This window comes from Maniola hyperantus, chromosome 12 (genome assembly GCF_902806685.2).
Source record: "Maniola hyperantus chromosome 12, iAphHyp1.2, whole genome shotgun sequence".
Lineage (NCBI taxonomy): Eukaryota > Metazoa > Arthropoda > Insecta > Lepidoptera > Nymphalidae > Maniola > Maniola hyperantus.
This window is the reverse complement of record NC_048547.1, coordinates 2,209,688-2,235,497: the sequence shown is the minus strand read 5'-3', so window position 1 is coordinate 2,235,497 and position 25,810 is coordinate 2,209,688. Positions and strand designations below refer to the sequence as shown.

At 39.3% G+C, this 25,810-nt stretch overlaps 1 protein-coding gene across 1 annotated transcript; it reads right to left on the bottom strand.

Annotated features, from left to right (window-relative positions):
- On the bottom strand, positions 1-25,153 carry LOC117986967 (aminopeptidase N). The gene is made up of 17 exons (XM_069502154.1): positions 25,075-25,153; positions 23,924-23,999; positions 21,542-21,689; positions 20,452-20,566; positions 17,882-18,076; positions 15,997-16,152; positions 15,566-15,705; positions 13,348-13,537; positions 12,667-12,817; positions 11,124-11,335; positions 8,339-8,522; positions 7,302-7,503; positions 6,040-6,314; positions 4,693-4,892; positions 3,604-3,763; positions 3,061-3,215; positions 1-1,395 (listed from the first exon to the last, which is right to left on the bottom strand). Exons 2-17 carry the CDS (start codon positions 23,990-23,992, stop codon positions 1,128-1,130), a joined length of 2,820 nt encoding a protein of 939 aa, XP_069358255.1. The 5' UTR covers positions 23,993-23,999; positions 25,075-25,153; the 3' UTR covers positions 1-1,127.
- Between the last annotated feature and the right edge of the window lie 657 nt (positions 25,154-25,810).

The following is a 25,810-nucleotide window of genomic DNA, read 5'->3' as shown; positions in this document are numbered from 1 at the left end:
TTAATTTAAAATATTATAACCTTTTTAATTTATACAAAAGTTTGTTAATCTTAACAATAGTTCGTGTTTCAACAAGGCCTTACCTAAGTATAGAAAGAAATGATTTCAAGTTTTCAAGGGCCGATTTCGCCAACGTGAAATAAGTCTCATCCGAGAGTTGCCAGGTTTTCAAAACAGAAACTGTCATTACGCCCAATTTATTTCTTGGTTTATCGTCACTCGACGTTGATGAAATCGGCACTAACTAATTTATTCTTGGTTTAATAAATTATTGACTGTGCAGTTAAAACCGTCACTTAAAATTAAAGAAGTCAAGGATTCAATTGAAAGACTTTAATAAAAAGTGTGAGGAAATGAAACAGTTACAGTAGCGCTGGGAGCCAGCGGCTGATGTCGTCTGTTCCCCTTCTGGGGGTTTGTCAATGCTGCTATCCGGTGCGCAGAAGCCATTCTAGCACCTTAGGATCTCAACCTTTATCGTAGATCAAAACACTAATAGACCAAGGTGCTGGAATGGCAACCTCGCACCGAAAAGCACAGCGTTGGCAACTTATAAAATATCACTACAAAACTATCTCATTTTTTATTATTCGCTACTCGAATTCAAGCTTGATATAGGTCTAGTACTGAAACGCTTTTATAAGTCTAAGCATTGCCATCGATATAAATGACAAGATATGCCCAAGCGAACAAAATTTTTCACGGTTTTGGAACCAAATAAATCAGCGCCACCTCTTAGATACTAATGAACGACCCGTTTGAAATCCAGACGTCACTGAGGTTACATTGGTGCTAAATAAACATTTTAGGACCAATGGGTCGGTGCCATTTGGCTTGTGCAATGGCCCTGTCCTTACGAAGTAATATATAAGTCAATGAAACATTCCTCTTTAATTTTTTGTATTTGGCATTTTGTATAAAACCGTGACCCAAAATTTAAAAGCCTTACAATTTATATTTTCTTGTATTAGGCAAATTTTAATATACATATATAATAGCAAACGTCAAAAATAGACTCTAATAAATGAAGGTGTGCTTTAAGTAGTGTTTCAAAAGTCTCGTTAATGTAAAGTGAGAAACAATTGCACTAAACTAGTCCCGAGTCGTAAAGTCATGCTCATCTGAGCTCAGTTCCTCTCATACTGGTCCTCTTCCATGTCAGTGTTCTTTAGGTAGTTGTCCAGCCAGCGCTCCAGGACGGGGTTGTTGTCCTCGGACCACTTCGTCTCTTCCAGAATGTTCCTCAGAGCTTTCTCCATAATGTGCTGCGCGGAGCCAAACTCACCCTTATGCTCCATATAAAAGTTGGATACAAGATCAAAGCCCTCCTGAGTTGTGAAACGGGATGTAGCGCATGAGATTAGACTGTCCCAGACATTGGTTCTACTTGAGTACCTTAAACATAACAATAAATTGAAGTTTTTTTTTTTATTTATTTTATTTTGTTTATTTGAAAGTAATCAACAGCGTAAATACATAATTATTATTTAAATTTAAATTTAGTTATAACAGAAGGCCAAAAGAGATTACTTAAAATCTAAATATATATAAAAGGAAAAGACTGATCTATCAACGGACAGCTCAAACTACTGGACGGATCGGGCTGAAATTTGGCATACAGATAGCTACTATGACGTAGGCATCCTCTAAGAAAGGATTTTTGAAAATTCAATCCCTAAGGGGGTGAAATAGGGGTTTGAAATTTGTGTAGTCCACGCGGACGAAGTCGCGAGCATTAGCTAGTTATAATTAAAACTATTTTTAACAGAATAGATTTTGAATAAATGTAGGTATATACAATAAGAAAATTACTTTTTTAATTTTATTATAGGTATAGCCGCATACCTGCGGTAGTGGTTAAAAAAGCCAATCTTAGTACCGACCTAGAACAGTCTCCGACCGCCATGTCGGAGGAAAAAAGGGAGGAACACATTAAAAAAAAGTGGTGCCTGTGGAGCGGTGCGGGAGGATGAGAGTTGTCACAAGTTGATGGATCACTGAGCCACGGTAATATTATCATACAGTATTGTAACTCGGCCGTATCTTTGAAATAAATACCTATAGCAGCGCGGTACGTAAACATACGATAGGGCTGCCCGCCTCCAGCATTTTAATTACATTTGCCTACTTTGTGTTTCCATTTAGTTTTGTGATTGTAAATATACTTTTTTTATATATACTAATAAATAAACAAACAAATAAAATACTTTCGCGCAATTATTGTTAAAAAACAAACACCGTCCGTTCGTCACTGCGGCACAGTCGCGACTGGCTGCACCGCGAGCGCACCGCGAGATCGAGGCGCGTAGGTATAGCTCGCGTTTCGTCCGTTTGTATGAAGTTGGAATACTGTATAGATAACATTACCGTGACTGAGCTCTCGCGTCTCGTTATCACACCCTTCACCCATCGTATCAGAACGCTAAATCGCTTGGCGGCACGGCTTTGCCGGTGGTACCCTACCGGCTCGCGACTTCGTCCGCGTGGACTACATAAATTTCAAACCCCCATTTAACCCACTTAGGGGTGGAGTTTCGAAAAATCATTTCTTAGGGGATACCTAATGTTTACAAAGAACACACTCTTCAAACAAGATGGACAAAATTTGCCCCAGGCTGAACACAAACTGAATGCCACGACTGCAAAACAACATGCGACTTTTTTTTCTTAAAATAGAAGATTTTACTATTACATGGCATATTATATATCATCTCTGTACATTTATTAAATGGCACAAAATTAAAAGTGCTAAAAAAATTTTACGAGACATTTCACCGCGATTAATAGCCTCATCTGGTGACAGAAGGGCTGGCTCATTTTTTGCGCAACGGATCAGCCTGGCTGTTCAGCGCGGAAATGCAGCCAGTATTCTTGGCACCATTCCACGCGGTCATGATTTATATAGTAATTAGATAAGGCTAGCTTTAAGTTTTATTGTATTAAAAAAAAAAAGTTCTGTTACAGATGAACTAAGAATGGCACATATATTTTTATTTTTTTGGAAAATTAAATTTTGGTAACACTGAGTAGGTTCTGATATTTTTACATAATATTCCTTACCTTTCCTTCAACAGCTCCCAGTTATTGGCAAGGAAATGCAATAGCGCCGTGGTCCCCTGCGGACTTCCAGTCAGCATACTGAAGATTAGCAAGAAATCTGACTCGGTAAAGTTGCCATTTTCCTCCAGGAGTGTTATATTCAGTATCTTTTCGATCTTTAAACAAAAAACAGTTTTTTTATTATACCACTAGCTGATCCCCGCGGCTTCGCCCGCGTAGATTTAGGTTTTTAAAAATCCCGTATAGCCTATGTCGGAATAATGTAGCTTTCTACTGGTGAAAGAATTTTTAAAATCGGTTCAGTAGTTCCAGAGATTACCCCCTACAAACAAACTTAACGACATTACCTCTTTATATAATAGTATAGATTAAAAGTTAGCCGCTGACTGCGTATCAGCATTTCACCTGGTGGTAAGTGTGAATGCAGTCTAAGATGGAAGCGGGCTAACCTCATACCTTTATCGGTTTCTACACGGCATCGTACCGGAATACAAAATCGCTTGGCGGCACGGCTTTGCCTCAAAACATTTAATTTATTGTTACCTTGTGTTCATCATATGGACAGCCAGCAAGAGTTTTGAGGAGATAAGTCCTTTCACTCTTTGTCCTTGATGGAGGGAACTTAATGACCCTTTGGAGAGCAAAGTCCCACTCCTGTTGCGTTCCCCATCGGAATACTGGACATAAGCAGCTGTCAGGTACACTGTAAGTAGATATGTACAAGATAACATTTGTAATTAGTGCCATTAAAGAATAAAAAACCGGCCAAATGCGACTCAGGCTCGCGCAACGAGGGTTCCGTACTGCAGTCGTATTTTTCAACATTTTGCACTATAATTCAAAAACTATGGTGCATAAAAATAAATAAAAATCTGTTTTAGAATGCACAGGTAAAGACCTTTCATATGATACCCCACTTGATATAGTTATCTTACTTCGAAAATTGGATATACTAATTATTAGTTCATTACCAGAATTTAATGTACCTAACCCTAAATTCACGGTTTTCAGATTTTTCCCCAAATGTCTGCTATAAGACCTACCTACTTGCCAAATTTCATGATTCTAGGTCAACGGGAAGTACCCTGTAGGTTTGTTAACAGGCCGACCGTCCGTCCGTTTTTCTTTTTGAGGTACCTACGGAACCCTAATAAGAACGAAATAAGAAAAAGAAAAAAATGCGTCTCTTCGCCGAACGGGCCAAGAGGCGCAAATATGGAAAACCTCGATGGGAGCTTCATATTCGTGCCTTTTGGTGTGGAGACCTTGGGACCGTGGGGCCTGGGGGCTCGAGCTCTTTTTGAGGAAATTTCGCAAAGGGTTATTGAGGGACCCGAGAGCTGGCAGCTACTTTGGACAAACAATTATTTTGGCCATCCAAAGGGGTAATACTTACTGCCAGCATCTTAGGTACAATGCCTTGCTGGTCTCGATGAAGTTTTAGATTTTAATTTAATGTTTTTTACTTTTGATTTAGATTTAAGTTTATTTAACATTCGATTCAACAACATAGATGCAGTCGAAATAGTGAATCTTCAAGAGCACCGCGTTCCAACCTAGACCTCATCAGTCATCATTGCTCTGTTTAACTTCGCAAGCCTCTCACAATAAATAAGTCGAATAAATACTCACGGATTCCCTTCATCAGGGTTAGGAGCTTGCATCCACTTGTTGAACTGCTCTTGGGCTTCCTGTATGCAAGGCTTGTACCCTGTACTGCAGAGGAAGGACCTAGCGTTCGAGCGAAGGCTCTTCTTCCACTTATGCTCGTCATCACTGGCGTGTTTATTCAGCTTGTTGTACAGTGGCGCGAGCAAGTTGCGCACGTAAGCCTAAACAAAAGAACCTTTCAAAGTAATTCTTCAATATGGAGGGCAAAGCGACGGGCACGATGGATAAGACATAGCCCAGCTTATCAGTACTACAAAATACAAATGTGTTGTAGCTATTTATGTTCAAAAGTCCAAAAGCGCCACAAATTTATTGTGCCTATTTATAATAATTGTTCAAAATTGCTACTGGACGGATTTAAATTAAATTTAGTACAGTGGTAGCTGATACTCCGGGTTAACATATTATAGCGTAGTTTTTATCCCGAAAACAATAAAATTAGGGCTTTGTTCATACGGGATACGGAATCAAGTTTTTTATCGATTCACTGCATAACTCCGTCAAATTTGAACCGATTTTCACAATTCTTTTTTTTCTACAAAGGTTGTACCATCAGGGTTGGTACCATGTGAGTTTAGTGAAGATTTGATGAACAGTTTTAGAAATAGAGGATGGAACTCCTCAACGAGTAACAGCATTTATCGATTTTACTCCATAACTCCGTCAAATTTGAGCCGATTTTCACAATTTCTTTTAATAATTGTTCAAAATTGTTAGAATATCGCTATAATAGCTACGTTGACAAGAGGCTATGAAGCTGAAGTGGCAATGGGCGGCAATATTCGGCAGTCAGCGCTTCAATGGCACTGCTCGGTTTCACGACATATCAGTTACTACTAAGCCTAACTGTTAGTGCCTTACCAAACTCGTAGTGGGCGCATAGTGTGATAAGCGGAATTTTCGCTTTGTCGGTGGTCTCAGAGCCGGGTAAGCGTGCTATTTTAGTCCTGAATTCCTCGTACAGTGTACACTGATGTTTGTCGCATGAAATGCCAGATTCTTTAGTTGGGAAACTTGCCTGGATAAACGTGATAAATTTAAAACTATGTCTAAAAATACCTAAATACTGTCTTGAAACCCCTAATAAACTATGTCTTTTATACCCTATCCGCGGAATGAAGTTAATATAGCACTCTCTCTGTTTGACTCTATGATTTGTATGGGTACGTTATGTACCGGAGAGAACGTTATACGAACTCATCCGCAGAATAGTATAGCGCTCTCTCTGTTTTTAAATATAGGATTAGGTAGAGAGAGCACTATATTAACTTTATTCCGCGGATAGGGTATAGCTAATACTAAACCTACCCGAAATTTGTCTTGCAGGCTAGCGCAGATATGCCGTCCGACATGATCGATCATGGTGAACACCGGATCCCAGACCAAAGGGTGCTTTTCTTTCGGCAAGAAAAGTGTCATGTTCAGAGCAGTAGCAAATGACAGTTCTCCAGCGTACGCTAAGTTCCACGCGTCATGGAGTAATTTAGCTCGTGTTAACTCCGGAATCTTGGTTCTGTCTTCGGTTTGAAGGAATTCGGAGATGAGTTTCCAGTTCTCGTCGTCGTAGTTCACTGGGAATGGTCCTGGGAAAAAGTTAACAACTGATTAGAAAGTTCGAGCTCAAAACCATAAGTTATGCTATCGCAAAATGCTGCACCAATTTATTTTATAATACGTTAGGGTCTTAACGCCTATTATGACATAAATCTAATAAATCTATATATATAAGAGGAAAAGGTGACTGACTGAATGACTGACTGACTGATCTATCAACGCACAGCTCAAACTACTGGACGGATCGGGCTGAAATTTGGCATGCAGATAGCTATTATGACGTAGGCATCCGCTAAGAAAGGATTTTTGAAAATTCAACTCCTAAGGGGGTGAAATAGGGTTTTGAAATTTTGTAGTCCACGCGGACGAAGTCGCGAGCATAAGCTAGTCTAAATATATAAAAGGAAAAAGTGACTGACTGGCTGATCTATCAACGCACAGCTCAAACTACTGGACGGATTGGACTGAAATTTAGCATACAGATAGCTATTATGACGTAGGCATCCACTAAGAAAGGATTTTCGAAAATTCAACCCCTAAGGGGGTGAAATAGGGGTTTGAATTTTGTGTAGTCCACGCGGACGAAGTCGCGAGCATAAGCTAGTACTACATAAACACAATCCAATACCAATAACCATTTGCCTCATTTTGTAGTTTTAGTTATTTAGTATTTTTGAAACCCGCAGTGTATAGCGTGCAAAACTCGGGTCAATGCCCCGCCTACGACGCAGCATTGACTCCGAGTGGCCTACTTATGGAACGTTCGTTGACTCTAGCGTCAGTCAGATGTTTTATTTGCAATGTATCGTGAAATTTTACAAAATATAGGTTTATTTCACGATTTTTTCCCGTTTTTTTTTTGTGGCATCATATCACTGATCATCAGTACCATCACTTGTCTTCGTTTTTGCCAGCGTTCTGGTTGCACCCTGTATTAAATCTACCTATAACCCTAACAACAACTCGTACCAGAACTGGCTTAGCCGCTCAAGTTTGCCGGTACCTAAAATACTTACCAATTTCCTCAGGGTTAACAATGATGAAGTGTCCTTTGTCAGGCATGTTCACAAGGTTCAGGTCCTTGTGGTTCCTCATCCAGGTGACCGGCATTGTGTTGGTGAAGTCCTGGTTGTCACTCCGCCATAGCACGATTGGTGCCCACCACAACAATTTGCCAGCATCTGGTATATCGTGGGGGCGTTCGCGTAGGTATACTTTCTATATTGGATACAAGCAATTGTTACTTTGCAAACCCTTGTTTAGTGAATTATAGCAAAATAAGCTTGTTTCTTGTGTAAACTTGCTATTTACATGATAAAGTTGAAACTAAAACCCGACTATGATCGTCTTAATAAACGCTGAAATATTATAGTAAAATCGTGTTTCTGTCGCTTGGTATATTTTAATTGTTTACTATGTATATTGATGAACTCAGCATTTTTTTCTTATTTCATTTGAAATTCCGCTTGATACAATAGCAAAAAAAATTAAAAGACCTCTACTTTTTTTAGATGTAACATTCGTCAGATCGATTTTGTTCGTATAAAATGTAGCCTATGTCTTCCGGTCCAATAAAAACGAATCAATTGACACCTCCTTCATCAAAATCGGCTGAGTAGTTTAGCCGCTACAGTGGAACACACATAGATACAAACAAACATACATAAGTACATACGTATAATAGACTGCCAAAATCACAACCCTTCCTTTTGGCTTTGCCGTAGTCGGGTAAAAAACCGGTCTCGCAAACGAATAGTTCCGTACCTTTCATTGATTTATTAACTACCTAATAAATCAATGGTACCATCGTACAACAAATAACACTTTTATTTTTATTTTTAGATGTAACCACAAATTCAAGGTTTTCGGATTCTTCCCTTTACTTGTGCTATAAGACATTGCTACATGCCTAATTTCATGATTCTAGGTCAACAGGAAGTACCCTATAGGTTTTGATTACCGACAGAAAAACAGCCAGATAACAAAGTGAACTTATAAGGTTTTCCTTTTTGTCTGTAGATACGGAACCATAAAAAGAACAAAAAAAGTGTACCTGGGACACCAAAGCAGAGTTGGCGTCAGTGTTCCTCTTAACAGTGACAAGCGGCAACCTCTCCTTTTCGATCCAGCTAGCTGCCACAGTCTTGATGTCGACATCCTTTGGTATCTTGCCGTCCGCCAACGCCGCTTCGTTCAACGCGTTCCAGATGTCATCGCCAGTAAAGGTCTTGAACTTCCTACAAGATAATATCAATACCTATGTTATCACTACACTAGCGGCACGCTATGATGGCCGGTTTGACACATTACAATAGTGATGTGGAATGTCAATTTATTCTCGAACAAAAAACAATTAAGTTTTGTTTTTGTACCTGATTAAATAGGTTTAATAAAACAAAAATGTATATGTTTATTTAATTTATTTGAACGAACTGAATATTTGAACGAAAATGAATATACATACTTTATATGCACACAAGAAACATATGAATACAAAAGATACCGAAAAAGGTGCCACAAAAGGCCATAATTAATCAGATTCGTCCATACTACTATTTTCACTGTCGTCACTGCTATCATCACATACATTAATAATTATATGTTCGTTTTCTATAATATTATCTATTTTCACATCTCTTTCATAATCTTCCCTTATTAATTTAACAGTTCTATTCACAACCTTTTCCCAGTCTCCTTTAGTCACATGTTCACAAGCTTCTTCTAATAATTTTAGCATTTTTTTTGTGGTAAATGGGGGTTCTGTATTGTGTCTTGCAGCATATCCCTTAATTTGAGCCCACACCAACTCAATCGCATTATACTCACAATGGTAAGGCGGTAACCGTATAACTCTGTGCCCATGTTCTAATGCTATTTCGTCAATGACGTATCGGATCTTGGTTGGTTTGTTTTCTTTTAAAAGACGTACTAATTCCGCTTTTAACATATTCATGTTTGCATCTACGCCATTTTTACGAAGCCATGCGACGATATCAGCTTTCTTTTGGGATTGGGCAGGTGGCTTGTCAATTTGCATCGAGTGGTATGGGGCGTTGTCCATAATTATAATAGATGGTTCAGGGAGGCTACACAACATTGAGGTAAACCATTCAGTAAACTTTTCTCCATTCATGTCTTCATGATAGTCTCCAGTGGTTTTTGACGCAAAAGCCATGAGAGAACCTTCGACAAACCCGTTGATGGTTCCGGCGTGACAAATTATAAGTCGCGATCCTTTTCCTACAGGAACTTTGGAAGTAGATGCTGCTGTGTCATCGTTCCAAGAACGGCCTACAGTATGGTTAGCATTAAGCCATGTTTCATCCAAGAACACAACATTTTGCCAATTTTTGATTTCTTTCACTTGCCGTAAAAAAGTATACCTTGCCATCGCTATATCAAATCTTTCCATCAATATTTTGCGTTTGTTACATTTTTTGTATCGAAATCCAATGGTCTTCAAAATCTTCGTTAAAGAACTTTCCCCACCGAAGAATAATCCAGCTTCCTTCAGTGAATGCACCAACTTTTTTCTTGTTGGATACTCCTTCTGTAAATAGTAGCCGTAAACATGTCTTCGGATAGCATCGGCATCAAAGCTATCGATGCCTACGACTGGTTTTGCTCGTTTTCTCTTTTTTGGTGTGTGAAGTTTATTTTCTTCTGTGCCAGTCTCGCCATATTTTTTTTTAGTTATCCGTCTAACAGTTCGTTGTCCAATATTAAGCGCATCAGCTACGCGTTCAACCACTGACGTTATAGGTAAAATTGGCCCTCCATTTTGAGCTTCACGATCGAAATAGTTACGAAGGCGTATTAGGAACTCACGTGTCTGACTATTTAGAACAGTTCTCTGCGTACGTTCGGTCATATCGACGAAATCCACAACAAAGGGCTTGAACAGAGTCCAAATTAACGAGCAAGGGTCAACAGTAATGCAGTATCAATATTTGAAATCCAAAGCCAGGTCAAAACTATATCACAATCGCATTGCACTGACAGTTTATACTTTTCGAAGCAACGTCAATTCGAAACTGCTTTGTTTTGCATTGAGCATTGACGCGAGTTTGCCGGAGGTAGTAGTTGTGCTAGCCAGCGATCCTATGTGACGATCGTATTAGATTCCATTTTTAAAAATTTATTGATATTTTTTTGCGATTTCAGAGGTTTGTCCACATAGTGAAAATTGTTCATATTCACAAGTACATTCACCCCTTAAATGGTGCAAACTGATTTTTCTACACTTGTATACATTTAAGAAATCAATTTAATAAATAAATTTTGAGTCCTAAACCTAAAACTACATTCGATAAAATTTATGAATCTCTGCACATCACTATCGTCAATAAAGTAATACAATTATTTCCTTCAAAGTCGTTATCAATTAATACGGAACTTCATGAGCGGACAAACGTCAAACCGGCCATCATAGCGTGCCGCTAGTTTAGGTACCCATATTATAATAATGCGAAAGTGTATTAGGGCGATTGTCTAAAACCTTCCTCAATCATCATTACAATCTCAATTGTTCTGATTGGCTGAATTTGTGCGATTCTTGTTGCAAACAATGCATTGTGGCCAATAGTGAGCGAGCATTAACCAATCAGAGATGATTGCGATCGTGACATTGTAGCTGTCAAACAACCGCGGTAGGGCCACTGGAGAGTGACATATGCTACTGTTTATCACGGAAAATCAAAGAGTTCTCACGGGATTTTTAAAAAGCGAAATCATAAATAATTTTTGAAAATTCAACCCCTAAGAGGGTAAAATATGGACTTGGTGCAGCACACGAAAATGAAGTTACGGGGATAAGCTAGTTAGAGATAATACTTTACTTGGACTCAATGAAAGTCCTGATCCCTTTCTTGAAGGTGTCTTGTCCAATAGTGTAGTTGAACATCCGGAAAAGCAGCTCGATCTTGAAGCAGGCGGTCTCCTGCTTCATGCCCGTGATGCGGGAGTTCGGGTAGCGCTTGCTGAACTCGTAGTACAGCGAGTACAGCATCGTCATCGGCCACTTGCCATCCATCTCCAAACCGCCGTCCAACTGGCATGCAAAGTTACATCGTAAATTGCACAAGTTTAAAAAATCTATTAAAAATATGCTCCTGAAAAAAGCATATTACACAATTGAAGATTATCTAAATGATAAAAGAGCGTGGATTTGACCTGCAGCTCGTTCCAGCAACGCACAAGACTGCAAATACTATTTTATACATGGCATAATTTTGTACCTATATCAAATATTTGAAAGGAGCAACCGCCGAGTTTCCTGGTTCTTCTCGGCAGGAAAGGCATTCCGAACCAGTGGTAGATGCATCCGACTATTCTTAAGCACTTGTAAAAGTTTATACGAATAAAAAAGATTTTCATTTTCATTTTCATTTTCAATCAACAGCCAATATGCATCCATGTTGATCCATGGACGAATAAAAAACCGGCCAAGAAGGTTCCGTAGGTACTTGGGTATTTTTTTCGACATTTTGCACGTTCAATCTAAAACTATTATGCATAAGTAAATTGTTTTAGAATGTACAAATAAAGCCCTTTCATTTTCATATGATACCCTACCTGGTATACTTAGTTATCTTACTTTGAAAATTGCAAAATCCATACTTCCATAATATATTATAAATGCGAAAGTGTGTCTGTCTGTCTGTCTGCTAGCTTTTCACGGCCCAACCGTTCAACCGATTTTGATGAAATTTGGTACAGAGTTAGCTCATATCCCGGGGAAGGACATAGGCTACTTTTTATCCCGGAAAATTAGAGTTTCTACGGGATTTCAAAAAACCTAAATCCACGCGTACGAAGTCGCGGGCATCAGCCAGTACTAAATATATTTAACTAATGAATAAATAAACTATGTCTAATGTTAAATACTAACTAAAAGATACTAATCTAAAAGTGAACATCTTAAACTAAAACTAAAACCTTAAAAAATATAATATTATAAGTAAAATATAATATTATTAAAAGGAGTCCCTTTAGACGAGGTTCCGAAGATACTGGCAGCGTTCCCCCTTTGAATAGCTATAAGGCTAATTCTTTGTCCGAGGTAGCTGCCAGCTCTTCGGTCTCCTGTGATGTCGACAAAAATACTAAATTATTTGTTCATGAACACATTTTAATTTTTTTCGTGTGATGTAACCACAAATTTCACGATTTTCGGATTTTTTCCTTTACTTGTGCTATAAGTCCTACCTACCTGCCTTTCATGATTCTAGGTCACCGGGAAGTACCCTATAGGTTTCTTGACAGACAGACAACGAAATGATCTTATAAGGGCTCCTTTTTTCCTTTTGATGTACGGAAACCTAATAACAACTAATGACGGGATGATAAATGTGAATTTGTGTGAGAATGGCATTAGTATACCTTAAAGGCGATCTCCGCGGCCAAGTATCCGACGAAGGCCTTGTTGAGATGCGCGTCCGACCACCAGGCAGGAGTCACCAACGAACCCAGCCATTGGTACGAGATTTCGTGCGCCAGGTACAAATAGCCATTGTTGCATAGATCACTTTCCCTGTTTAGAGAAAAATAAAGGTAAATCTTCTGGATTTGCGCGTCACAAAAATACTCTGAAACAGATTAAATTGCGGCGAGTCGGGGGTGCTCCGATTTCTATCTAATTGTTGCGTTATTTATAAAATCTTTTATTTGAGAACATTATGGAGAATATAATGTTCTCAAAGGTGTGCGAAAGTTCATGAACATGGCATGCAGGTTTCCTGCAGGCGCAGAGGCAGAGGCAACTTCACAATACTAACTTGTAAACAATCAGTCCCCAGTTGTCACGTGGCTTCACTCCTTGGTAGTTGGGTAGCGCCACGATGTCCAGCCGGCGCAGAGGCAGAGGCACCTGCCAGAACTTGGCCACTTCGCCAAGCACTCGCGCCAACTTCACAATACTAACTTGTAAACAATCAGTCCCCAGTTGTCAGCTGGCTTCACTCCCTGGTAGTTGGGTAGCGCCACGATATCCAGCCGAGGCAGAGGCACCTGCCAGAACTTGGCCACTTCGCCAAACACTCGCGCCAACTTCACAATACTAACTTGTAGACAATCAGTCCCCAGTTGTCAGCTGGCTTCACTCCCTGGTAGTTGGGTAGCGCCACGATGTCCAGCCGGCGCAGAGGCAGAGGCACCTGCCAGAACTTGGCCACTTCGGCAAACACTCGCGCCAACTTCTCGTTGACACCTTCTAGTGCTTGTAAATACTCCGCTCGACCCCAAACTCGAAGTTCTACAAAAAAAGTTCATCATCACCATCAATCAACCCACTACTGAGTACGGATGTCTTCTCAGAATGAGAAGGGTTTAGGCCATACTGTGCCCGGAGCCTCTTAATATGAACTGAGGATGGCTACCGAGGGGGTTTAGTGGTAGAAATCCCACATAACCCGATCTCTCCTCAAAGAGACCGGGTATCTTGCGAAGATTTCTCCCGGTCAAAATAAATATATTGTGCCACGTAATTTAAAAAAAAATTATTAACGCGTAAATTTTACGCGTTATGCTTTTCTTTTTTGGGCAGTTATTTCTATCTATATATATAAAAGGAGAAGGTGACTGACTGACTGATCTATCAACGCACAGCTCAAACTACTGGACGGATCGGGCTGAAATTTAGCATGCAGATAGCTATTATGACGTAGGCATCCGCTAAGAAAGGATTTTTGAAAATTCAACTCCTAAGGGGGTTAAATAGGGGTTTGAAATTTTGTAGTCCACGCGGGCGAAGTCGCGAGCATAAGCTAGTAAACAATAAATAATAACGTAAATGAATCTTATTTCGGGCAATAGAATTACAACCCATAACAAACTATTAAAACTTAAATTAAATTAGTAAAAAAATTAAAGTTCTAAAACAATCTAAGTAAAATTATACGACGTGTAAAGTAATTTCACCTTGTAATCAGTGACAATGCAGTCCAATAAGTGGGCTGACTTTTTCAATATTTTTTGTAGACTAAGAGTTTTATTCAAAAAAAGTATATCCGCGAAGTAAATAAAGTTCACAACCCACAAGACCCCATTGTTCCCATAAACGAACGCCATTACTGTCTGTTCAGTTCAGGGCGCAATTTCGCCGCAAAATGGTGGAAGTTACCATAAACTTTATGGGGTCGTAGCCACTCGTTTTAGGAGTTTGTATGCTCGGGTGTCGAGATTGAATCGGAAAAATCTTTGGCAGTTAAAAATCCAATAAGAAAAGTTACTAGCACACATTTATACCTAAATATATATAAAAACTCAAACTACTGGACAGATCAGGCTGAAATTTGGCATGTAGATAGCTATTATGACGTATGTAGACATCTGCCAAGAAAGGATTTTTGGAAATTCTACCCCTAAGAGGGTAAAATAGGGGTTCGAAATTCGTGTAGTCCACGCGGACGAAGTCGCGGGCATAAGCTAGTACCTAAATATAACTGATCGTACCGTGGGACGTTAGAAAGAAAGAAAGAAAAGACGTTTATTTATACAATTGTGCCACACATCACAACTTAAAGCTAAGGTATAGCTATAGATATAGCGTTAGGATTATTATCGTCATCATCATCATCATTATAAGCAACCTATCGCCGGCTTACTACGGGTTGCGGGTCTTCTCTCAGAGTGAGGATAGATAGAAGGGTTTTGGCCTTAGTCTATCACACTGGCCAAGTGCGGATTGGCAGCCTTCAGACACAGAACATTATGGACATATTAACTTTTTAGATTATGGACCTGGATAATTAGATGTTGCGAAAGTAATCGCGCTCTGATTGAATAATTTATTTTGCCATTAGTTTTTTTAAATAACCTCTCCGCGTTGAACTTGTGTCCTCGCGTAGGTTTCGGGAGGGCATTTCAATAATCAGAGGCGGATTAAATGTTGAGAGCGCCCTAGGCAAGCACCTCATAGGCGCCCCTCTACCAGCCATATTAAAAATTTTACGAACTAATTTCAAAAGAACGAGGAATCGTCTCATTGCATAGCTGGTAGTGGTAATTATACTATTTATGTGAACGACTGAAGAACAACACGTCATGAGACTTTGCTATATTAAAGAAGGGGCAGTTAGTTTATATTAGAGAAAAGGAAGAAGATAATTAGGTATGCCAGGTAATGGAACTCTACAAAATCGCGCGCGCCCCTTCGTAAACTCGCTTCCCTAGGCACGTGCCTAGTTTGCCTTAGGGATAATCTGCCTCTGCAAATAATTCGTTAAAATTATTTAAATAACACCTGCTTTTCTGAGTGACGCCTATACAAGAAACTCCTTACCAATATCATTTCCATTCTCGTCCTTGTAATGGATGGACTCTCCCAGCTGCTTGAGATCAGCTATGATGAGGCCCAGCGTGAACGTGGACATGGGAGGTGTTCTTTCAAAGTGGTCCCACACTGCGTTCGGTTCACCGTTACTAGCGAAAAGGTAGAAGGTATATTATACAATGGTCACTTTCTATGCAATCTTGTGAATAAACTTCATCATCTGTGCCCATCGACGGCCCACTACTGATCACAGCTCTCTTCTCAGAATGAGAAGGAAGGACGGCCGTTCGCCTGGTTGTCTAGTGTGGATCGGCAGACTTCACATGCCGCGTGAACATTTTGGAGAACTCGCAGGCTTGTGACGTGCGGGTGTGCGGGGCGTCTCCCCGCCTCATACCCTGATCGCCATCTCGACTGTCGCGGACTATAATTGAACTCACATATCCTCAGTCCTCGCAACAGGCGTATTGCTCAAAGCGATCATAGTCCGGGGTCGCACCACGCTGAGCTCGAAAGGCGTCTTATATCCGGGCTCGTCGAAACACGGGAACATCCTCCGCGCGTTGTTGGGACGAAGCTGGGTTGCTGCCACCATTCTGAAAGATACCCTTTAACATGATACCTATACCTATACCTACGGTGACATTTTATTTTATTTAACAGGAAAACTTTCAGCTAATAAAAAAATAAGATAAAAACAGAAAAAGATTGAAGCTAATCACAAGTTTTCACAGATAGAATAAACATAAGAAAACAAAAAACTCGACTGGGGGAGATAAAATTCAGGGAAAGTACATAGTAAATAAAAAACACAATACAATAAGGGGAAAACGAAAACGAAAACGGAAGAACGGAATCTGGCCAACGAATTATTTAACTAAAGTATGAGCGTTAAAGAATTCGTTGGCCAGGGCTTTCCGAATAGTGGTACTTACCTAGCAGTGATGCAAAATAGGTCCAAATATTTGTCATTTTACAAATTTTACTAAGCGTATATGTGTTTTCGCACATTTATATACATCCATGATCAAACTACATATTACTATTCGGGTTCAAAACTTTTTTTTTTTTTTAAATCTTTTATTAACAGGCTTTTACATTTATGTATGTCAGCCTTATCGTACTCTATCTAATTCTACAATTCTATTTATATATACAATTCTAACTTATCCTACAATATACAATATAACCTGTGAGCATTTATTTATTCTTGAAAAATAAAACAAGGTAGGCGCAAAAATTCTATTATCCAGCGTGTGCTAGTACGCTAAAAAATTGCCTAATGCATTTTTATTGGTCTGAAACCATCTTCGCATTTTGGCCTTTCAAGTAAAACTGGTTTGGGGCACATCGGTTAGATGGTTTCAAAGTCTATATAACGGACACAGGCAGAAACGTTTTTTGTGTTTTCTAAATAAGAAAAATATGCTAATTTAAAGCGACAGCCCCTGGATATTAATTGATTGCTCTGGTAAGTACAAAGTTGGTCCAAGTTGGTAACTCGTTAGGAAATCGACTTTGGAGGTCATAATTATTTGCCTGTTCCTTTTTTCCGTGCCTCCCAGGGCATGTAGAATAGAATAGAATAGAATATGTTTTTATTCAAGTAGACTTTTTACAAGCGCTTTCGAATAGTCGGTTAGTTTTAATTTACCACTGGTTCGGAATGCCGTTCCTACCGAGAAGAACCAACAAGAAACTCGGCGGTTGCTCTTTTTAATTTTAATTTCACAATTTACAATGTTATTATACCATACTATACGAAGCCATCTGTCCAGTTAATATCACGAACACCTGTTTATAATAATAATCGTTATACTTATCTACCTAAGAGTCGAAATCGTTATCATTAACGTTGTTATGCGCGTAAAGGAAGGCTCTGAGATGCCATCACATTATCAGTACCCTTATTATAAAATAATGGGAAAGTGTGTTTGTTTGTTGATTTGTCCTTCAACCACGTCGCAACGGTGCAACGGATTGACGTGAGTTTTTGCATGGGTATACATAAATACCTGGAGAGTGACATAGGCTTGTACTTTTTGGCCCGGAAAGACAAAGAGTTCCTACGGGATTTTTAAAAACCTGATTCCACGTGGACGAAGTCGCGGGCATCAGGTTTTTAAAAAAGCTAGTTACCCTATAAATTACCCCAAAATTACGTGAAAAAAAAATTCGCTCATAGGCTAGATTATAATGTTAGTAAAGTAGGTACTGCTGTGAGCACTTTGCGATTTAAAAAAATGTGAAATGGAATCGCGATTCTTATCAATGTAGAATGGCAGAATACAATGCAGAGATGTATAAAACAAGAAAACACCTCACCTCTCGACGTCCTGCTCGGTAACATAAGTGGTTTTGAAGAACGCCTCCGTGTTGGCCGTCTGCATGCTCGCCTTGAAGCTAAAGTTGATGTAGCCCACGGAGTTCTTGGGCACCAGCTTCTCCAGGCGCAGGGTGAAGATCGGCTTCCTCGGGTCCATGCTTGTCTTCTTTATTGGGATCTTTTGAGGTTTTTTTCTGTTCAAATTGATGAATATTCTATAATGTATATTGGTTTCATTATCAAGAGAGTTTCATTATTAGAGCCTTAATAAGGTCGGCAGTTCAAACCCCGCCCGTTGCACTATTGTCGTACCTACTCCTAGCACGCACAAGCTTTAGTTGGAGAGGAAAGGGGAATATTAGTCATTTAACATGGCTAATATTCTTTTTAAAAAAAACATCTCAACCCATCGCCGGCACACTCAAGAGCATGGGTTGCCTCTCAGAATGGGGACGATTAAGGCCACATAGTCCACGCTGGCCAAATGCAGATTGACAGGCCTCACATACTTACCTTTGAGAATTATGGAGAATCCTCGCGATGAGCGATAAGACCGCCTTTTTGTACCTACTTTTTAAGATTTCTTTTCGTAACCTGTCATTTGTGTTTTTGTGGTGCAATATAGTATATACCTACATACATACATGTTTTTCTTCAACGTTAAGTAAATCAAGTGATATTTTATTATGATTGCTTAAAACGCACAAAAATCCGAAACGTTAGAGGAGAGTATAGTACTCATGTCGTAGTCTTGCTTGTCGTGAACTTGTTGTGGTCGTGTCATTGTTATGTCGTAGACTTGTTGTAGTCTTGTCGTACTCTTGTCTAGTCTTATCGTAATCATGTCGTAGTCTTGGCTAGAGGTGTCAAAAAATAATGTACCTAATAAATTTATTAAATATATAAATGTATTCAAGATATTCGTTTTTAGATTAAAACAAAATTGAATACAATATATAATAAGTAGTGAAAATTTGAGATAATCCTTCCTAAAAAATAACTCAGGCGTTTGATCTTTGATACGCCGCGCGCGGCGCGACCGAGCGACGATATTAGAATAAAATATATTAGGTAGGTACAGCTGAATACAAATATCGTCGCGATTCGACGGTGAATAATTATTACATCGAATTTTCGTATTGGCCTGTTACATGTTGACTGTTATGATACGAGTATGCGGCTAGTATTTTTATCATTTTGTTTGTTTCGTAATAAATTTTGAATGCAGTTTTATTTATTTGTGAACTTGAGTGTCGATAAATATTTAATGCGAATAATTGTAATGTAGATTAGGCAAAATAATGTAGATTAGGTACATTTTTGTGATGTGATAGATTTGTGTCGCGCGTTAATAATACCTATTATAGTAGATTTGTTCTTTTTGGAAATACTTGCGTCATTTTATAAATCGTATGAGAAAATGTTTTTCAAAGTGTAGGTATTATCATACATTTAAGTATTATAGGTAATAGGTTAGGTACGTGAAGTGGTATTGTTCTTTTTAGAAATCATCATCATCATTTTATAATTCGTATGATAATAAATATGTAGAAATGTATGATAATAAATATAGTAGTTACCTACTAAAAAGATTTTTTTATAGGTAACTAGGTAAACTTACCTACCTATTGTATTGTAGGTATCTACTTGACATTGCTTTATCGTTCTACTTGTTTTTATTTTTACATACATAGGTAGGTACTAGGTACTGTATTCCGCGACAGGTTGAGATGGCAATCGGGGTATGAGGCGGGGGTGACACCCCGCACACCCGCACGTCACCCTCGCTCGCCCGCACTGGGTTAGCACAGGGGCCGTGCGGGTGTGCGGGGCATTCCCTCCCCGATTGCCATTTCGACCTGTCGCGAAGGTATGGATTGGGTACCTATTAAGAGTAAAATTTAAAATTTAAATCAATCGAGTTAAATACAAGCTATACCCTAGTTCTCGACCTTATTGACGGTTATGAGAAAGTTGTTTTTTGTCATATTCTTGCTCAGTATAATTCATAGATTGCTAAAATGCTGTTTTCTGACGTATGTCAATAAGGTCGAAAATCGATTGCACCCATTTTTCTGCTTGCGCCTCACGGTTCAAGCTATTTTTTTTTTTGTAACAAAATAATGTAACGTTAATAATTATTAAATATTTGTACGTAACACGTGATAATATTGTGATACACACATGAACCTGTATTTGACACCTCTAGTCTTGGCGTATTTTGACGTTGTCTTTTCGCGGATTCGTCCTAGTCTTGTCGTGGACTTAGCGTAGTCTTGTTGTACTCTTGTCGTCAACTTGTCATAGTTATATCGTAGTCTTGTATTTTCATAGCCTTATTGTACTCTTGTAGTAGGTACTTGTCGTACTCTTGTTATACGCTTGTCGTAGTCTTGTCATAGTCTTGTCGTACCCTTCTCATTTTGAGAGGACAGCCGTGCTCAGTAGTGTTCCAGCGACAGGTTGATGATGATTATGATGAATATAACTATTTATTTCAAGACAATAGTATAGGTAAAACTAGCCAAAGGCAATGCAGAAGGCATATCTAGATGAAGACAGGACTCACGCATCGCTGGGCAGGTAGGCCTTGACCTCCGACTCGGTGATCTCGACCTCGTGCGCGCAGTGCACGCTGATGGTGTTGGAGTCTTCCAGCCACGTCACGTTGATGCTCACGTGACCTTCGACACAAATATTATATTGATGAAGAATTGGAAAACAATACCTCGATTGCGGGAAACCTGCATCAATCATTATTACAATCTCAATTGTTGTGATTGGCTGAATTTGTGCGATTCTTGTTGCAACAATGCATTGTAGCCAATAGTGAGCGAGCGTCAACCAATCAGAGGTGATTGCGATCGTGACATTGAAGCTGTCATTCTCCCGCAATCGCGCAGCTTACTCAAATTTCAAGCGTAAAAGGTTCAGACGAAAAGTAGCTCACGGCACAAAAGATATTTTCTTTAGATATTCTAAGATATTTTTTTGCTACTAGCTTATGCCCGCGACTTCGGCCGCGTAAACAACACAAATTTTAAACCCCTGTTTTACCCCTTTAGGGATTGAATTTTCAAAAATCCTTTCTTAGCGGATGCCTACGTCATAATAGCTATCTGCATGCCAAATTTCAGCCCGATCCGTCCAGTGGTTTGAGCTGTACGTTGATAGATCAGTCAGTCACACAGTCAGTCACCTTTTCCTTTTATATATTTTGATTTAGTAGTAGGTATAGTTGAGCCATTATGAACGTGCGCATTGAGACATAAATCATTTTATCAGACCTCTCGCTCGCACTTGCCGGCCTTATGGAACTGAAATCTGTAGGTCGATTTTGTAAAACCTGCATCAATCATTATTATTAGAATTTGTGCGATTGTTGTTATAACAATGCATTGTAGCCAATAGTGAGCGAGCATCAACCAATCAGAGGTGATTGCGATCGTGACACTGTAGCTGTCATTCTACCGCGATTGAACAGCTGGTCCTCTGGTGTTGTGTGTAACAGTAAAAAAAGGATTAGTCGATACCTAGCTATATGACTCAGTTCGCACGTTCGTAATGGCTCAATTATAGTACTGTACCTATGTGCAGACATATTACCCTCCAATGTCTTCGAGCGCTCATCTTTCCTGATACCAGAGCCCTTCATTTACCTTTATATAGTGCGTCCTCTAAGTACGGCTCAAGCTCTAGTCGATATCCAGTTGGTTCCACGGATTTTTCCAGTCTGGTCTCCATCACTAAGCCACGTGCGTTGTTCAAGTCTATACTCCGTGTCTTGATGATGTGAAAAGGTTTCATCTGTTGGATAGAAGATGTAATATGAATGCCCCTTCTAAGAAGAAATTAGCGCTCGCTACGCTTGCGTTGAAAGAAATCATTTTTTCAGCGATTCTAAAAAGGAAAATGTTCTCAATTTGACGACTTTTTTGTGGTGACACTATACCTTCGTCAAATCTGAACCGCACCCGATAATAATTTATCAAATGTTTATCAAATTACTTAGTTTTTACTATTTTATTAGCAAATTGCTATTGCGCTGGAACCATGTCTCATTAACATCAAAATGATGTCACTTTGACGTCAGCCGAAATAAAAATATACCATCAGCTCGAAACTTCAGTCTAGTGCTGACGTCACTAAAATGGCAGCCACGCGCATTAGCAATTTGCGGGACTTATATTGTAAGTAGGTATCTTTTTTGTACAAAAAACATATTCCATTCATGTTATCACCTATCAGATCACTCTTACAAGAATATAGATTCAGAATTATAGTAGGTAGATACCTATCTACGATAAAATGAAAGAAAATCGCGTTTTCCCTTGCTAGCTACTACGTTGATACTGCTAATGTATTTAGACTTCAAATTGTATCCCCTACAGGATCGCTTCAAAGGTTATTTTCAGCACAATCCTAATATCATTACTCCTACAGAAAAGGTCGTTTCGTATCGTGATAGTATGCGATACTATAATGCTTCGGTCACATACTACGAACAGTTAGCCTCACTCACAGAATCCTCAGAGAACAGAGGATCAGCTTATTAATTCTACTGCTATCTACCTACCACCTTATTAGTTTCACAGCCTAAGTACAGTGCGACTATCACAATCACCTCTTCTGGTCGATTACGGAAAAGCTGCATCAATCATTGCTATACTTTCAATTGGATAGGTATTTGTCTACATTAAAAATAAACTATTTCTCATCGATTATTAAATAACGTGTCTTCAAAAGTACGTAAAAACCACGTCATTTGTTAGTTCTATTTTAAATTGTTGATTAAACTAAAAAACGTCATTATGATGTGAGATCACATTCCAGTATTTCATAGAATATCGCATACTTAGTGCGCGTTTTGATGTTTCATAAAAAGTGACTGATTTGACTAGTTGTCAAATACAGTATTGTTGTAGTTAGATGAATTTATGGTATTCTTGTGAAACAATGCATTGTAGCCAATAGCGAGAGAGTGTCGGCCTAGGTGATTGCAATTCGTAATCGTCACCTGTAGCTGCTGTCATTTCGCCATAATCAACTTCCAGTTTTTAAATTTTTTTATAGTTTCAATATTTTTATTAATTTTAACAATAAAAATAATTACTTGAAGATGGAAACAAATAAACTATTAATAAACTTAAATCTAAAAAAAAAGAAAACAATATTAAATTAAAACTAAAATAAATTAAATTAAATCTAAAACCTCATCGAGACCACCGCAGCGAGGCATTGTACCCAAGATGCTGGCAGCATTACCCCTTTGGATGGCCAAACTAATTCTTTGGCCAAGGTAGCTGCCAGCTCTCGGGTCCTGTCGGGTCATGGGCGGTGGCAAGGGACCTCCGGATGATGTCGTTAAGGGTACTATGGCGGGAGAAGCGACCAGCGCTTCTCGAACAGGAGAGCTGAACAGACAATAATTACAACTTCCAGTTGTAATTATTGTCTGAATTAATAGTAATTTTCCTTCATAAGTGCATTTTAGTCAGTAAATTGAGACAGAAACAGACAATCATCAGAGTCGTCAAGCACAGAACATAAGAATCCTCTATCCTGAGGTGGTTCGTAGTATATGGCCAAACATGATTGCCGCGGCAGCTTGGAATTCGGTACCAGACCTTCTTTAATAATAATTAATTCAGTGTAGTTGTAGTCCAGCGAGGCAAATGCAACTACGGGGAAAACGCAACCAATCTTATTATCTTCATAACTAAGATATTGCCTCGCTGGTCTACAACTACACTGAATTAATTGGACTTACTTTAATTTTGGGAATTTTAATTTTGGGATAGATTTAGATTAGGTATCTTATTATTCACTTGAAATTGAACTCAAGGATAATATGACTTTCTGACACTATAATGTTCATGCGTCACTATGACCTGTGTAACATCACACCAATCAAGCATTGTTATCCTCGTTCGCGTCCATTCATCCTGTCTGGAACTATCATAACAAATCAGCCGTCTCGCGTCAAAATAGGTAGGTGTTTAGTATCAAGTTAACGAGGTGGGAGGGAACACATAATGTACCTTATCCGGTGGCAAGGAGTGGGAGCATATACACAAGCTCGCAAACAGGCAGAGTTGAAGGGCGTTCATGATTTCACTGAAAAAGAAAAAATCTTAGTACTTTCACAGCATTATGTCATATGGTATATTATTATGGGGTAGTGCTGCTGATATAAATTCTATTTTTGTGCTGCAGAAAAGGGCTGTTCGAGCCATATACAGTATGGGGCCACGAGAGTCGCTGAGAACTAAATTTCATCATCTTCACTACAGAGCACAGGTCTCCTCTCAGAGTGAGAAGGGTTTTGGCCATAGTCTACCACGCTGGCCAAGTGCGGATTGGCACACTTCACACACCTTTGAGAACATTATAGAGAACGCACAGGCATGCAGGTTTCCTCACGATGTTTTCCTTCACCGTTAAAGCAAGTGATATTTTAATTACTTAAAAACGCACATAACTCTGAAAAGTTAGAGGTGCGTGCCCGGGATCGAACCCCCAACCTCCAATTGGAAGGCGGACGTCCTAACCACTAGGCTACCACAGCTTTCTGTTAAACTAAACTTAGGGAACTCAATTTAGGGAAGTTAAAATTATGACAGTGCATAATCAATATATTTTTGAAAATTTATTGTACGTACCTACGTACGTATAAAAACATATTAAAAATTTAAAAAAAAGTAACTGTCATAATGTAAATACTAGAAATAAAAATAAACTTGTAATGCCCGCCTCTAGGCTAAGTAAAGTTAGCAATTCATTTGCTCGTAATTCCATATAGTATAGGATCCCGCTATAGAACGACCTTCACCCAGCTGGTTAATGGATGAAAGGTATTTTATATTCAATTTAATATTTCAATAAATATATATGGGTCGCCTAAAAAATTTCAGATTTCAAAAATTTAAGATCAGGCGTAGGACGCGCTTTACGTGCTCACCGAGGCACGGGGCCGACACACCGCTAACTTCCTAACTGCAGTCTAGTACCTAAGTAGGTAGGTAGGTAAGTAAGAAATTCTCAGTTAAGTAACTGAGAATTTCTTAACAGAAAAATCCAATGCCTATTTTTGGCCCGACCCCAGCATTGAACCCAGGACTTCGTCATCTGCAGTAACATCCTAACCACTAGGCCAGCGAGGCAGGTGGGTTTAGTAAATCAGTCCACTTACCAGTCAGCACACAGAGGCGGGCCACAGCCGTATGAACTCAGCCCGGCTCAATACAACTAAATTGCCTCCAGGATATGCCCCATTTGCTCTGACGACACTCGTTGTTGTTTGCATTGTCGCATGGCACTAATACGTGTTACTTCGACAATCCTTACTAATCTTATAAATATGCGAAAGTGTGTCTGTCTGGTCAGCTTTTTACTTCCCATCCGTTCAATCGTTTTTGGTGCGTACAGAGTTACATACAGTACACGGCAATAATGTACATCGTCGTTTAGAATGACATTTCGGCTTTGTAGAGCGTTGTCTCTGTCACTCATACCTATATGACGTTTTGTCGGTCTCAACGACAGGGACAACGCTCTACAAATCGCCTGGTGCACTTCGACCGCCTGATGCGCCAGATCTTTTTTCCACGCACATGCAAACTGTGGAACCAACTCCCTTCGACGGTGTTCCCATGAGATCACAACATGGGGTTACGCAAGGGGTGGATAAACTAATTCCTGAAAGGCAGGCACCGCATTTACTCTGGTGCTGCAAATGTTCATAGACGGCGGTTATCACTTAACATCAGGTGACCTGCCTGCCCGTTTGCTCCCTATTTTATGAAAAAAAAGCTTACATCCCGAGGACGGACATAGACTAGGTACTTTTTGCCCTGGAAAATCAAACAGTGCACGTGGACGAAGTCGCGGGCATCACTTTTGGTAAAGAGATAATTAGCATCCCGGAT

Coding starts and splice junctions, on each gene's coding strand:
- LOC117986967 (XM_069502154.1), bottom strand. CDS start 23,992: ATGAACGCCCTTCAACTCTGCCTGTTTGCGAGCTTGTGTATATGCTCC. Junction 18,077..20,451: donor GCCTACCTGCCCAGCGATGC/GTGAGTCCTGTC, acceptor CAATTTGAACAG/AAAAAAACCTCAAAAGATCC. Junction 8,523..11,123: donor AGGACTTTCATTGAGTCCAA/GTAAAGTATTAT, acceptor ATTATCTTGTAG/GAAGTTCAAGACCTTTACTG.